General features: G+C 46.8%; 1 protein-coding gene across 2 annotated transcripts in view; it reads right to left on the bottom strand.

Moving 5' to 3' along the window:
- The window catches only part of LOC115467087 (24-hydroxycholesterol 7-alpha-hydroxylase), a 306,871-nt gene that overhangs the window by 39,963 nt on the left and 251,947 nt on the right, over nucleotides 1-14,961 (bottom strand). For both annotated transcript variants that reach the window (XM_030198776.1, XM_030198775.1), the window contains exon 10: nucleotides 14,705-14,793. In XM_030198776.1, the coding sequence (XP_030054636.1) occupies nucleotides 14,705-14,793 (89 nt within the window). The remainder of the gene's footprint in view (nucleotides 1-14,704; nucleotides 14,794-14,961) is intronic.

A 14,961-nucleotide genomic window follows, 5' to 3' on the forward strand; every position in this document is an offset into this window, starting at 1 on the left:
TAAATGAGACATCATCAACCTTTGGTAACAGAAGGGATTAAGTCAACCTGCAAATTATGGTTTATTTGATTTAATGTACTGCCTTTCCTGACAGGTGAATTAAAGAAATTAAAATTCAGAAAAAAGGAAATAACTCCATTTAGTGATAAGATAAAGAAATAAGAAGCAAGAGAGGAATAACAAATGAGGAGGTATAAGTCACAGTGGATACAGAGATGCAAGTGTGGCCACAACTCTCAGGCAGCCCACAATGTTCACTGTCTGGTTGTCAAAGGCAGTTATAAATAGGATTAGATATTTAGAAATATCAATATACAAGAAACAAAATGCCACCCCTACATCACAAGGATTAGTCCTTTTTGCACCTCGGGGAGGAGATTAGCTGCTAAATCAGATATGACCCCTAGGTTTTAAATGAGTATTAAAACTTCAGAACCCTCACCTCACAGTTCTTGCATAAATCCAGCTCTTTTTGATAATGACTAGCACACCACTACCTGGACCCTCATTTCTTCATAGGTTTTCATAAACCTAATCCGGACTTTATTCTTTATTTAACAATATATTATCAGTCATCGATAACCATGTCTCAGTTACACAGAAGAGATCAGGTCTTAGCTCTGAAATAAAGCTGAATAATATCTTCACTTTAAATAAGTGGAAAACAACCTGGTAGACAGAACAAGGCCTTCCCCTTTACAAATAGGTCTGCCCTGAAATAGGCACAAGTCAAGTCAACATTCTTGCACCTGTAGGGCAGTCTCTTAGTTGGTAGAGCAGTCCCACAGGTGATGTAGCAGCCATGGCAGTCAGTCCAGAGCAACTGTAGTAAAGTCATCCAAGCAGAGGAGGCAATGTTTTAACTTCTTCCTCGATTTGCTTGTACCAGATCTTTCTTAGAGCTCTTCTTCCACCCTTCCTGCCAGGTGGTTGACATCCTTTCCATAGTTGGCTCATAGTGCCAGCCAGATGAAAATACATGATTGGGCACAGGGGTGTGCTGGTAAATTGTTAACAGGGGGCTCCCTCTTGCCAGCAAAGTAAAAGAGAATTCAGGAGGGGCCCAAGCCCACATTTTGGGATCCATTTGTTAAAGTAGCCATGGAGAACCGGCTCCCAAAATTCTTAAAAACTTAACAAACGGCTCTCGAGAGCCTGTGAGAGCCTGCTCCAGCACACCACTGATTGGGCATCTAAATCACCTAGAGTAGCAGCTTCTGGAGAGGTAGCATCACTGGTTAGCATATGGCTAAGAAACTATCAGGCTCATTTTCAAAAGAGATAGACGTCCAAAAAGTGATATGTCAGCATTTGGACGTTTATCTCAAAGAAACATCCAAATCAGTATTATCAAACCCTATTTTTGGACGGCTTTCTCTGAAGTCCGTCAGAAGGACGTCCAAATCTCAAGGGGGCGTGCTAGGGGTGTGGTCAAGGCGGGACTTGGGCGTTGCTAAGACATGGACGTCTTTCAGCAATAATGGAACAAAACAAAGACGTCCAAGACTAAAACTTAAGACGTTTTGAGCTAGACCTGTTTTTATAAAAAAAAAGCTGCACTGGGAACTGAACCCACTTCCCCAAGATCAAGGTCTGCTGCACTAACCATTAGGCTACTCCTCTACTACACACAAGAGGTGCCCCAAATGACCACTGGAGGGACTTGGGGATCACCTTCCCTTCTCCCCCAAATCACAAAACATTTTTCCAAACAGCACTTTCAAAAGGAAAAGATAGACTTTTTTTTAATAGAAAATGACCTTTCATGTTCTGATGTTGGACATTTTTTGTAAAATTCAGACTTAGATGTAATATCCAAAAATGCCTCTTGTGTATTTGACTTGCCCAAAGTCACAAGGAACAGTAGTGGGACTTGACCCATGTCGCCAGGATCAAAGCCTGATGCACTAACCATTAAGCCACTCCTGCTCTGTTTTGGATGTCTTGCATTTGGACGTCTTTTGTTTGAAAATAGACCAAAACAAAGGACATCCAAATCACAAAGACGTTCAAATCACAGGACATCCACATCATTTTCGAACACAAAAGATAGATGACCTTCTTTTCTGTTCAGAATTTGGACGTCTTTGTAAAATATCCAAATTCTGATTTAGACGTTTCTTTCGAAAATGCACCTCCACGATTGCTGCCTGCGGAGTGCTGTAAAACTTATTGGCATGTATCCATGAAAAAATGTGTCCCAAACAAATAGACAGCTCCAACAAGATCCAGTTACAATAGTAATTGGACACTTTTATCTCCAATAGAGTCATGGCTTATTGGGCTGGGAGCCTGCATGACTGCCACTAGAGCATATGGGGCTCCAGTGACCCTTCTCCATGTTAATTTCTAATTTGTGGTTCCATTATTTTGTACTAGGTGAGTGCATGTTTGTGTGTGTGAGCAAGATAAGCTAATCTGTGAGTTTCTGTGTAAAGTTCTATCACAATCCTGCTGTTTACTCCACTACCTGTCCAGGGGTATTGAGAGGGGAGATTTAGCATAGTAACATAGTAGATGACAGCAGAAAAAGACCTGCATGGTCCATCCAGTCTGCCCAACAAGATAAACTCATATGTGCTACTTTTTGTGTATACCTTACCTTGATTTGTATCTGCCATTTTCAGGGCACAGACCATAGAAGTCTGCCCAGCACTAGCCCCGCCTTTCAACCACCAGCCCCTCCTCCCACCACCGGCTCTGCCACCCAATCTCAGTTAAGCTTCTAAGGATCCATTCCTTCTCAACAGGATTCCTTTATGTTTATCCCACGCATGTTTGAATTCCGTTACCGTTTTCATCTCCACCACCTCCTGCGGGAGGACATTCCAAGTATCCACCACTCTCTCCATGAAAAAATACTTCCTGACATTTTTCTTGAGTCTGCCCCCCTTCAATCTCATTTCATGTCCTCTAGTTCTACCACCTTCCCATCTCCGGAAAAGGTTCGTTTGCAGATTAATACTTTTCAAATATTTGAACGTCCGTATCATATCACCCCAGTTTCTCCTTTCCTCCAGGGTATACATGTTCAGGTCCGCAAGTCTCTCCTCATATGTTTTGTAACGTTTTGACAGACTGGTGCCCCCCCCCCCCCCCCACCCAATCTCCACAGAACTTTCTGGCTAAGGAAAGGCAGCCAGGGTTGGCACATTGTTGTGACACGTACCCTGTTTTATACGTGCAGCACAGAGAAGGGTAAATGGTAAAACTACAGGGCATGATTTGAGGTTCTGGGATGGTAGACAGGGGTAATATCAGAAAATTCATTTTCATGAAGAGGGTTGTTGATGCCTGGGAGGTGGTGGAATTCAAAATGGCATGGAATGAACATAGAGGATCTCTAATTAGAAAATGAATGGTATAAAAAAACAAAACTTAAAGGGTTGCATGCCAAGTGATGCTTAGATGGCAACTCTATATCAACTAAGGCAGGAGCTGGGCTAGCTTGTATGGTCTGAGTGCTGTATATAGCAACCTAATTTAGGATGGTATGGAGATAGCTTTGACGGAAACTCCAGTAATTTGGAATCTGAGGATAGTGCCAGGCAGACTTTTATGGTGTGTCCCGCAAATGACAAGATGGATTCGGATAGGCTTTGATGGCAACTCCAGTAGTTGGAACATAAGGACAGAGCCGGGTGGACTTCTATGGTCTGTGCCCAGAAACACCAAAGAATGACCCTGTTCAAGTATATAATATCACATTCATTGCTGATTTAATCTAGAATTGAAAATGAATGTGACTGTTCGGCAGATTGGATGGACCATTCAGGTCTTTATCTGTCATCACTTACTATGTTACTATTGGGCTCATTTTCGAAAGAGAAGAGTGCCCATCTTTCAACACAAATCGGGAGATGGGCGTCCTCCCAGGGTCGCCCAAATCAGCATAATCCGATTTTGGGCGCCCTCAACTGCTTTCCGTCGTGGGGACGACCAAAGTTCCTGGGGGCGTGTCGGAAGAATAGCGAAGGCGGGACTGGGGCGTGCTTAACACATGGGCGTCCTCGGCCGATAATGGAAAAAAGAAGGGCGTCTCTGACAAACACTTGGACGACTTTACTTGGTCCTTTTTTTTTTACGACCAAGCCACAAAAATGTGCCCGAAATGACCAGCCAGCTCATTTTTGAAAGAGATTACCGGCCATCTTCTGACACAAATCGGGAGATAGCCGGCGATCTCCTGAACCCGGCCAAATCGGTATAATTGAAAGCCGATTTTGGCCAGCGCCAACTGCTTTCCATCGCGGAGCCTGCGAAACTTCAAGGGGGCGTGTCGGTAGGGTAGTGAAGGCAGGACGGGGGCGGGATAGGGGCCTGCTCACGAGATGGCCGGCTTCGCCCGATAATGGAAAAGAAAAAGCCAGGCTTGACGAGCATTTCGCCGGCTTTACTTGGTCCCTTTTTTTCATGACCAAGCTTCACAAAGGAGCCCCAATTGACCAGATGACCACCGGAGGGAATGGGAGATGACCTCCCCGTACTCCCCCAGTGGGCACCAACCCCTTCCCACACTAAAAAAAAAATAAAAATAAAAACCTTTTTTGCCAGCCTCTATGCCAGCCTGAAATGTCATACCCAGCTCCCTGACAGCAGTATGCAAGTCCCTGGAGCAGATTTTAGTGGGTGCTGTGCACTTCAGGCAAGTGGACCCAGGCCCATCCCCCCTTTCGAAAATACGGTTGGCTCCGCCCCCTTGTGGCACCAGCCCCGAAGATGGCTGGCACCGTTCGATTATGCCCCACCAGATGACCACTGGAGGGAGTCGGGGATGACCTCCCCCTACTCCCCCAGTGGTCACTAACCCCCTCCCACCCTAAAAAAAAAAACTAAAAATATTTTTTCCAGCCTCTATGCCAGCCTCAAATATCATACCCAGCTCCATGACAGCAGTATTGTCCCTCTCTGACTCACCTTATGTCCCGATGGTCAGATGCTGTGCTGGCTACTGTCTGTAGGGTTTCTTTCTTGTGTGTTTCAAGCCTCACTTCAGGTTCTGTGTATTTCCTGCCTCTGTCCTGTAGGATTTCCACTTCCTCTGTGTTTCAAGCCTCACTTTGGTGCTCAGTGTCTATTTCCTGCCTCTGTGCTGTTTGTAAGGAAGTGGTGCACTTTCATTCAGTGCCTTTGCAATGCCAAAGGTCTCCAGGTTAGTGTGCAGTGTAGCACTTCTGCCTTGTTCTAGTCTGTGTGCCTGTGGGCACTTCTGCCTTGACTTCTTGTTGCTTTATTCATAGCCTGTGTGCCTGTGGGTACTTCCACCTTGATTCCTTGTTTAGGGTGCCTGTGTGCACTTCTGCTTCTGTTCTTCTCGGTCTGTTTGTGTGCTAGGTTCAGCCTTCAGCCATAGTTCTGTTGTTTGTCTGTGTGGGTCAGCTTTGTGTCCTGCCTAGTCTGCCATGCTTGTTCTAGTCCCCTCTACCTTAGCTTCAGCCTTAGTTCTGTTGTTTGTCTGTGTGGGTCAGCTTTGTATCCTGCTTGTGTCTGCCCTGTTTGTCTTCAGCTCCAGTCCCCTTCCTGCTTGTCTCTGCCCTGTTTGCTTTCAGCTTCTGTTCCTGCCAAGCTTGTTTAAGTATCCTGAATCCTGTTCCTGCCAAGCTTGTTTGAGTATCCTGAATCCTGTTCCAGTATACTGAATTCTGTTCCTGCCAAGCTTGTTTGAAAATCCTGAATCCTGCTTGAGTATCCTGAATCCTGGTCCTGCCAAGCTTGTTTGAAAATCCTGCTTGAGTATCCTGAAACCTGTTCCTACCAAGCTTGTTTGAAAACCCTGAATCCTGCTTGAGTATCCTGAAACCTGTTCCTGCCAGGCTTGTTTGAAAATCCTGAATCCTGCTTGAGTATCCTGAATCCTGTTCCTGCCAAGCTTGTTCCAGTATCCTGAATCTTGTTCCAGTCAAGCCAAGTCCGCCCCAGCATCCGGTTCTAGCCAAGCCACGCTTGTTAGTCCAGTCCTGCTTGGGGGGGGGGGGGGGGGGTTGCCTCCTGCTGCCACTCGACAGTAGACCAAGGGCTCACGTTGTTCCAGAGTTCGTGACTGTTGTTTAAAGCCTGGGATTGTGACAAGTATGCAGGTCCCTGGAGCAGTTTTAGTGGGTACTGCAGTGCACTTCAGGCAGGCGGACCCAGGTTCTTCCCCCCCCCCCCCCCCCCATCTGTTAAACTTGTGGTGGTAAATGTGAGTCCTCCAAAACCCACCACAAACCCACTGTACCCACATCTAGGTGCCCCTCTTCATCCCTAAGGTCTATGGTAGTGGTGTACAGTTGTGGAGAATGGGGTTTGGGGGGCTCAGCACACAAGGTAAAGGAGCTGTGCACCTGGGAGCTTTTTCTGAAGTCCACTGCAGTGCCCCCTAGGGTGCCCGATTGGTGCCCTGGCATGTCAGGGGGACAAGTGCACTACGAATGCTGCCTCCTCCCATGACCAAAGGGCTTGGATTTCGTCATTTCTGAGGTGGGTGTCCTCGGTTTCCATTATCGCCGAAAATCGGTGACAACCATCTCTAGGGACGACCATCTCTATGGTCGACCTAAATGTGGAGATTTAGGCATCCCCGACCGTATTATCGAAATGAAAGATGGTCGCCCATTTTGTTTCGATAATACGGATTTCCCCACCCCTTCGCGGGGAGATCCTACGAGGACGCCCTCAGGAAAACTTGGGCGCCCCGTTCGATTATGCCCCTCTATGTATGTTACACGCACCATATTTACCTTTATAAAATAGCTTTCCTGAAAGCTCCTGCACAAAATTAGTTGATTCTTATATTTGATTACACACTACTAATAAACATCGCAAAATGAGGAACAATTAAGAATACAATCATCCTAAATAAAAATTACGGATCAACAATAGTTCTGCAATAACCCAGTTACCGGTAGTCTACACAATTCATTTAAGAAATAACCAGGTTTTTAGCCTCTTTCTGTAAATATAGCCAGTTAGCCTTGTCAGTTTTCAAAGTCTTTGATCTAACTGATTAGACCTCTTTGGAGACAGAGTCCTGGGTAACCAATAAGGATGTGCATTTAGTCTGTATAGGTGCTCAAAGATGTAAGGTGCACAGAAATTGTTCATACATGCACACATCCCAGTTCACACATGTACAATTGATCTAATTGCGCAAAAAAGTGCTTATACATTGTAAAAATTAGAAAATCATTAAATATTTGTTTAAAATTAACACTAACCAAACTGTGATGCGTTTGTTGATATCCTACTATCTGAAGTTCAGAAAATATTGGACACAAAACTTACTTCCATAATCCATTATTAAGATGGACTTGGGAAAATCTAATGCTTATTTATAGGATAAGCAGAATAAAATCTGTTTTACTGTTCTGGGATCTTGCCAGGTACTTGAGAGCTGGATTGGCCACTGTTGGAAACAGGATACTGGGCTTGATGGACCTTCGGTCTGTCCCATTATGGCAACACTTAGGTTCTTATGATGTTACATTCTCATGCAAGAGTTCTACAGAGAATGACAACTAGACATAATTGAAACATTTAGGAAATTAAGGGCTAGATGGAGTTATAGATTTCTCCCATTGTGTGAAAATGGATTAGTACATCTGGTCCTTTGTGTTCAAGGACTTACCTCCCTGTTTTTATGCCCATCTATGTGGAATGTTTTGCAATACTTCTGTCTCCCTACAACTAATCTTTTGTGTTCAACTCCTGTTTCAAGTATGCATTTGACAACAGATGTCTTTTTTACAAATTGTACATTAATGTGGTTGTGTGTGTAGATAAATATACAGATGGGTATGTGCTATCTTTATCATAGCTTCACTGAAAAATGAACATTCTGGATAAAAATACAAGCAATCGTCAAACTAGCTTTTTTATTCATCCTTCTCTGCAAAGGTTTATTTTTCTTTATCTCTCATTTGGAATACACTGGCCTACAGCATTTCCTGATTCCACTCACATGTCCCTCCTGGTATTGTGGTGGCTGGTAGAGATTCACTCTCTCCTGAGAGAAAGTTGAAACCAGAGGTATTCCTGCAGTATGTGGGGGGAGGGGCGATTTGGATATCAATTATTTGGTAAGGCCTTATGTTACTCTGTCTAATTCTAGCTATCGCCAATTAATTGATTGTGCTGCTTATATGCCTAAAAAAATATAAATGTTCAGACTGGCAGATGCCCAGGTCGATCTAATAGGAAACTTCAATCTAATCGAACTGAACTGAAAAGAGTTTTAGCAAATGTAAACTTTTCATTAACTGTCTATAAGCAGCCAATTTCTCATCTGCTGCTACAAAAAAATGTCCAAATCAGTATTTTTGAAACCTATTTTTAGACATTTTTCTAAGAAGTCCGTCAGAAGTGCGTCCAAATCTCAAGGTGGTGTGTCAGAGGCATGTTCAGGCTGGCACTTGGGCGTTCCTAAGACTTAGATGTTTTTCAGCCATAATTGAACAAAACAAAAACATCCAGGGCTAAAACTTAAGACGTTTTGAGCTAGATCTGTTTTTTAACGAATAGGGCACAAAAAGGTGTCCTAAATACCCAGATGACCACTGGAGGGAATCAGGGATGACCTCCCCTTATTCCCCCAGTGGTCACTAACCCCCTCCCAACCCCCAAAAATGTGATGAAAAACATTACTTGCCAGTCTCTATGCCAGCCTCAGATATTATACTCAGGTCCATTAGACCAGCATGCAGGTCACTGGCAGGGCCGGTCTTAGGCAGAGGTGACCAAGGCGGCCGCATAGGGCCCCACACCTAAGGAGGCCTCGCGCCTCAACTCTGCCTCGCTCTTGCCTCCGCTCCGACCTCCGCCGCTGCTCGCCTTAGTCGCCTGAGATGATCCCCATTCCCGCGGCTCAGCCGCTCTGCTCCCGCCACCACCGGCGTGGCGCCCACCCCCGGCTTGGGCCCGCTGTCAGCTCCCGAGTTCCCGGACCCCGGAGACTAACTGAGCGATGCCAGTGAGCCAGCCCAGGCCGCGACGGCCCCGCCCCCGACAACAGTTGCAGCGTGACAGCTCACCTCCAGGCTCCAGCTTCCCGCTCAATGTCCCGCCTTCTGATGTTTTTCCTGTTTCCGGACGTGAGGGCGGGAGTCACTGAGCGGGAAAAGCTGGAGCCTGGTCGGAGGTGGTGAGGACGTGAGGTGAGCCATCGTTGCTGACGCCAACAGTTGTGCACTTATGCCAAATCGAAATCAGATTCCATGTAGGCAGGAGATCAGGAGAACTGTCTCTCTCATCTAACGACGCTTGTGGACGGTGCAAGGGTTGGAAATGTCTGCCTCCCTGAGAGGAATTTGGCCCAACAACATTAGTTGCTGGAGAAGCTGAGCAAGTAAGATCTTCTGGCTTGGAAGAGGCTGTTTCTAACATATCTGGGTTATTTTCACATAGATCTGCAGATATTTCTCCTGATAAAAATTTGGATGGCAATAGCAGATTTAGCTAAAACACTGCTTCCAGTAATTAATGATATGACACCTCAAATTAATCATTTGGAAGCTAGACTGCAATCACAGGAAGAAAAGATTACTAAGCTAAAATCTGAGAATGGAAATCATGAAGTAGCAAAATCTGCTATAAAGTAGGTACAATCAGTTCAAACTATTTTAGTAACTGATGTGGCTACTTGCCTCTCTGGTTTGATGGGTTACAGAGTAATAGGGGAATTTGAAAGTACTGGATCTTTTCTTAATATTTTTCCTTTATTCTCCTTTGTTATGAGAATTGGCAGGGCCGCCGAGAGCCAGAGCCAGGCCCGGGACAAGGCTGCCCCCGGGCCCCCCCACCCCACCCGAGGTCATCGTCGCCACCGGGCCCCCCCTTCACCCAAGGTCGCCGCTCCCCCCCTCCACCTGTTACCGGGCCCTGAACTAACCTTAAACGCCTCCTTCCTTTCCTTTCACCACCTTCGCGGCAAGCAGCAGCAGGGCAGACCTCTCCTTCCTTCCATGCTCCGCCCTTGCGGACGTTACGTCAGGCGAGGGCGGGACATGGAAGCAAGGAATGGCCTGCCCTGCTGCTGCTTGCCGCGAAGGTGGTGAAAGGAAAGGAAGGAGGCGTTTAAGGTTAGTTAGTTCAGGAGCGACGGCGGGCCGGCCTGACTGCGGTGGCGCCGGGCCCCCTCCGGAGGCCCGGGCCCGGGGACTTTTGTCCCCCCGTCCCCCCTCTCGGCGGCCCTGAGAATTGGAACTACTAATTGTAGTGGACTTGAACTGAATAATTTCTGGGGAGGGGAGGTTTCATGATAGCATTGTGCTTATTATTTCAATCAGTTTTTTTGTACAAGTTTAGCTTCATTTGTCTTTATTTGAAATTTCATAAATAAAATTTTCTAAAAATGGAATAATCTTATCAATGGGGTGGAGCTAGGATGGGGCCCCACCAAATTGGTCTGCATAGGGCCCCGCACTTGCTAAGACCGGCCCTGGTCCCTGGAGTAGTGTAGTGGTGGGTGCAGTGCATTGCAGATAGGTAGACCCAAGCTCCTACCTCTCCCTACCTGTTACACTTGTGGACGAAACTGTAAGCCCTCCAAAACTCACCAGAAACCCACTGTGCCCACATATAGGTGCCCCCTTCACCTATATGTAGTGGTGAACAGTTGGGGGTGGTGGATTTTGGGGGGCTCAGCAGACAAGATAAGGGAACAATGGTGAGATGTGTACCTGGGAGCATATTATGAAGTCAACTGCAGTGTTCCCTAGGGTGCCCTATTGCTAGTGGTGTGCTGGTAAATGTTTAACAACAGGCTTTCTCCTCGATCCACCTCTGCGCCCCCCCCCCCCCCATCCATCTCTGCGCCCCTTGACCACCTCTGCACCCCCTAAACTAATTGCAGAGCTGGCTATAGCCGGGGAGAGAGCCTGGGGGCAGCAATGCATTACTCTCTCCAGGAAAAAAAAATTAAATGATCCCAGGTTCCAATCTAATTCATGTTTAATGTGGGATAAAATGCCATAAATAAGTAAATAAATATAAACTTTTAACGTTGAGCACCTGATTCTCAAAGTGAACATAGTCCAAACACTATAATGAAAATAAAATTTTTTTTTCTACCTTTGTTGTCTGGTGACTTTGTTTTTCTGATCATGCTGGCCCAGTATCTGATTCTGCTGCTATCTATCCTCTTAACTCTTGTTTCCAGGGCTTCCTTTCCATTTATTTCTTTACTTTCCTCCTTTCTTCTTCATTTCTTGCCCAATATCTGTAAGTAAAGGCTGGGTCCTCCGCAGACTTGACTGTCCAGTGGATCCAGCTTCTGCCTATTTTCTCCATCCATGTGCAGTTTTTCTCCTCTCTTCCTTTTCCCTCACCTCATCTCCTTCCTCCCTTCCCTCACCTCATCCATGTCCAGCATTTTTCCTCTCCCCCTCCATTCATTTCATCTCACTTCCTCTCTTTTCCCTCCCAGGGCCAGTCCAACCCAGTAAGCGAGGTAAGCATGGCAGGAGGGCGCCGACCTCTGGAGGGCGCCACCACGCCATGTATACCCTCGCCGCTTACCTCAGCTCCCAAACCCTGACAGCAGCCCTGCCTTTGGTTTCCTGCTCCGGTACCCGCGCTGCCCTGGGGCATTTAAATCTTGTATTTAAATTTACCTCCGATGTCGCAGCAGCTGTGCAGCATCAGTGAAAGCGCTGCTGCCCGACGTCTCTAGCTTTCTCTTCGCTCATTCGTTCCCTCTTAGTGTCCCGCCCTCGCAAGGAAATGACATCAGAAGGAGGGACACTGAGGGAACGAACGAGTGAAGGGAAGGCTGGGAGACGTCGGCAGCAGCGCTTTCACTGATGCTGCGCAGCTGCTGCGACGTCAGAGGTAAATTTAAACACAAGATTTAAACCAGAGAAGAGGGGCGGGCAGATGGACATGGGAGCGGGAGGGCAAGGGAGAGAGGAGCATTGATCGATGGACATGGATGGGAGGACAGGGCCCAGGGAGAGAGGAGAAATTGCTGGACATGGAGGGGAGGGGAGGGAGAATAATTGCTGGATATGGGTGGATGGAGGAGGGAAGGGGAGAGAGGAGCATCGATGGACAAGGATGGACATGGATGGGAGGGCAGGGCCCAGGGAGAGAGGAGAAATGCTGGACATGGAGGGGAGGGCAGGGGTTAGAGAGGAGAATTGCTGGATATGGATGGATAGATGGATGGAGGGCAAGGGAGTTGCTGGACATGGGTGGATGGAGGGGAGGGCAGGGAGAGAATTGTTGGACATGGATGGATGGAGGGAAGGGAAGACAGGTGTAATATTTTCAATGATGCCATGGCTAGTAAAAGGGGTGTGACTACTGTAGGGGCGGAGCCATAGTGATCCCGCCCCTGGATGGGTAGGGGCGCCGACTAATTGGCTGCAGGAGGGCGCCAGAACCCCTAGGACCGGCCCTGTTCCCTCCCCTCCATCCATTCATGTCCAGCATTTCTTCTCTCTCCCTTCCCTCTCCTCCATCCATGCCCAGCATATCTCCTCTCTCCCCTCCATTCATGTTCATCTCACTTCCTCTCTTTTCCCTCCCCTCCATCCATTCATGTCCAGCATTTCTTCTCTCTCCCTTCCAATCCATCCATGTGCATCTCCTTCCTCTGTCTTCCATCCCCTCCATCCTTGTGCAGAATTTCTTCTCCCCCCCCTCCATTCATGTGCATATCCTTCATGTCTTCTCTTCCCTCCATCCATGTCAAACAATTCTCTTATCTCCCTGCCCTCCCCTCCATCCAACCATGTCCAGCAACCCTCCTCTCCCCTACCCTCGCCTCCATCCACCCATATCCATCAACCCTCCTCTCCCCTCCATCCACCCATGTCCAGCAACTCTCCTCTTCATCCATCCACCCATGTCCAGCAACTCTCCTCTCCCCTCCCCTCCATCCACCCATGCCCAGCAACTCTCCTCTCCTCTCCCCTCCATCCACCCATGTCCAGCAACTCTCCTCTCCCCTCCATCCACCCGTCCAGCAACTCTCCTGTCCCCTCCATCCACCCATGTCCAGCAACTCTTCTCTCCTCTCCCCTCCATCCACCTATCTCCAGCAACTCTCCTCCCCTGCCCTCCCCTCCATCCACCCATGTCCAGCAACTATCCTCTCCCCTGCCCTCCCTCCATCCATCCATCCATACCCAGCAATTCTCTTCTCTCCCCTGCCCCCTCCATCCATACCCAGCAATTCTCTGCTCTCACCTCCCCTGCCCCCTCCCTCCATCCTCTCTCCCCTGCCCTCCCCTCCCACTCTCATCCATGTCCAGCAATTCTCCTTCGCCCCATCCTCCCCTCCCATTCATATCCACCTGCCCGCCCTCTTCCCCCCCCCAACATACCCCTTTTTCTTCCTGCCACAGTGCCACCCTGCGTGGTTTAAATCTTTTTATTATCTCCATCGAAGTGGCCTAGTCATTGAAAGTCCTACCCGTCTCTAGCCTTCCCTTTGTGAATTCGTTCCCTCAGAGTCTCGCCCTCACGGAAAGAGGAAATGACGTCAGAAGGCGGGACTCTGAGGTAACGAACTCACGAAGGGAAGGCTAGAGACAGGCAGGGCTTTCAATGATGCAGCCGCTGCAACGGAGGTAAATAAAAGATTTAAACCCCCCAAGGCGGTGCGGGGCGGCCACAGGCAAATGAGGGCTGTGGGAGTTGAGGTAAGCGGGGTAAGCATGGTTTGTGACGCCCTCCTGCCATGGTTACTTCGTTTACCGGAGCTGGCTCCAACACACTACTGCTTATTGCTGTCCTGGGATGTCTGGGGGACCAGTCTACTAAAAATGCTTGGCTCCTCCTACATCCCAATTGGCTTGATTTTGTGCATTTTGCACTTGGATGTTTTTTTTTCGTAAACGTCCAAATCACAAAACCTTTTATTTTCGAAAACAAAAGATAGACGTTTTTCTTTTTTGAAAATGACCTTCTTTCCTATTCAGATTTTGGACTTTTTTTGCAAAACTTCCAAAGTCGGACTTAGAGGGGCTTTTTCAATATTACGTTTAAGTCTCCTGATTCATGGTCTCAATCAACTGAACTAATTCATTCACAGTTTTTAATACTGTAATGCTTTCCTAAAATGCCTATGAGCTTTCATAACAAGCAATGACTTGAATTCTAACTGGAGAGTATATAAGGTTTTTAAAGAAGCTGCAAGCCTTAACGCTGATCACCTGATTCTCAAAGTGGACATATTCCAAACACTATAATGAAAATAAAATTATTTTTTCTACGTTTGTTGTCTGGTGACTTTGTTTTTCTGATCATGCTGACCCAGTATCTGATTCTGCTGCTATCTGTCCTCTTAACTCCGTTTCCAGGGCTTTCTTTCCATTTATTTCTTTACTTTCCGCCTTTCTTCTTCATTTCTTGCCCTATATCTGTAAGTAAAGGCTGGGTCCTCCGCAGACTTGACTGTCCAGTGGATCCAGCTTCTGCCTATTTTCTCTATCCAAGGCCTATTTGTATCCACAAGAGTTGAAATCAACCTTTCACAGTATGAGGAAGATCTTGAGAAAGAAGTTTAGGAAGACTTGCCCTGAACATTTGTTGTAGTTTGCATATGAACTATTGATGGCTGTGATTGTGTATTTTTAAATTCCAAAAACAACTTTTGTCATTGGTTTAAAAAATATATTTAGAGGAAAGTTAGAGATTGAATGAAAGTCTCTAAATAGCCATTTCCAGCAGAGTCATTATCTGCATGGTTTATGAATAAATAAATCGCAGCTGTTTCACTGACCTTCCGGGACAGAAGAGTTGCCCTCCTCCAAATCCTATAAAGCCATCCAAGAAAATATTCTTCTCTATATTCGCCTTCTTCCAGCGTTCCTGTGGGCAAACATTTTTTCCAAATCATCTTTGTACAAGTAAGCTCAAAGTCATTTGCAGAGACTAAAAACCATGTGAAGTTAAAATTAGCCCAGGCAAAACCAGGAACTTACACTTGCTATTATTCCAGCTTTTACCAGATAATTAAGGGGTCCTTCCACTAACCTG

The sequence above is a fragment of the Microcaecilia unicolor genome, chromosome 3 (genome assembly GCF_901765095.1).
Source record: "Microcaecilia unicolor chromosome 3, aMicUni1.1, whole genome shotgun sequence".
NCBI classification, from domain to species: domain Eukaryota; kingdom Metazoa; phylum Chordata; class Amphibia; order Gymnophiona; family Siphonopidae; genus Microcaecilia; species Microcaecilia unicolor.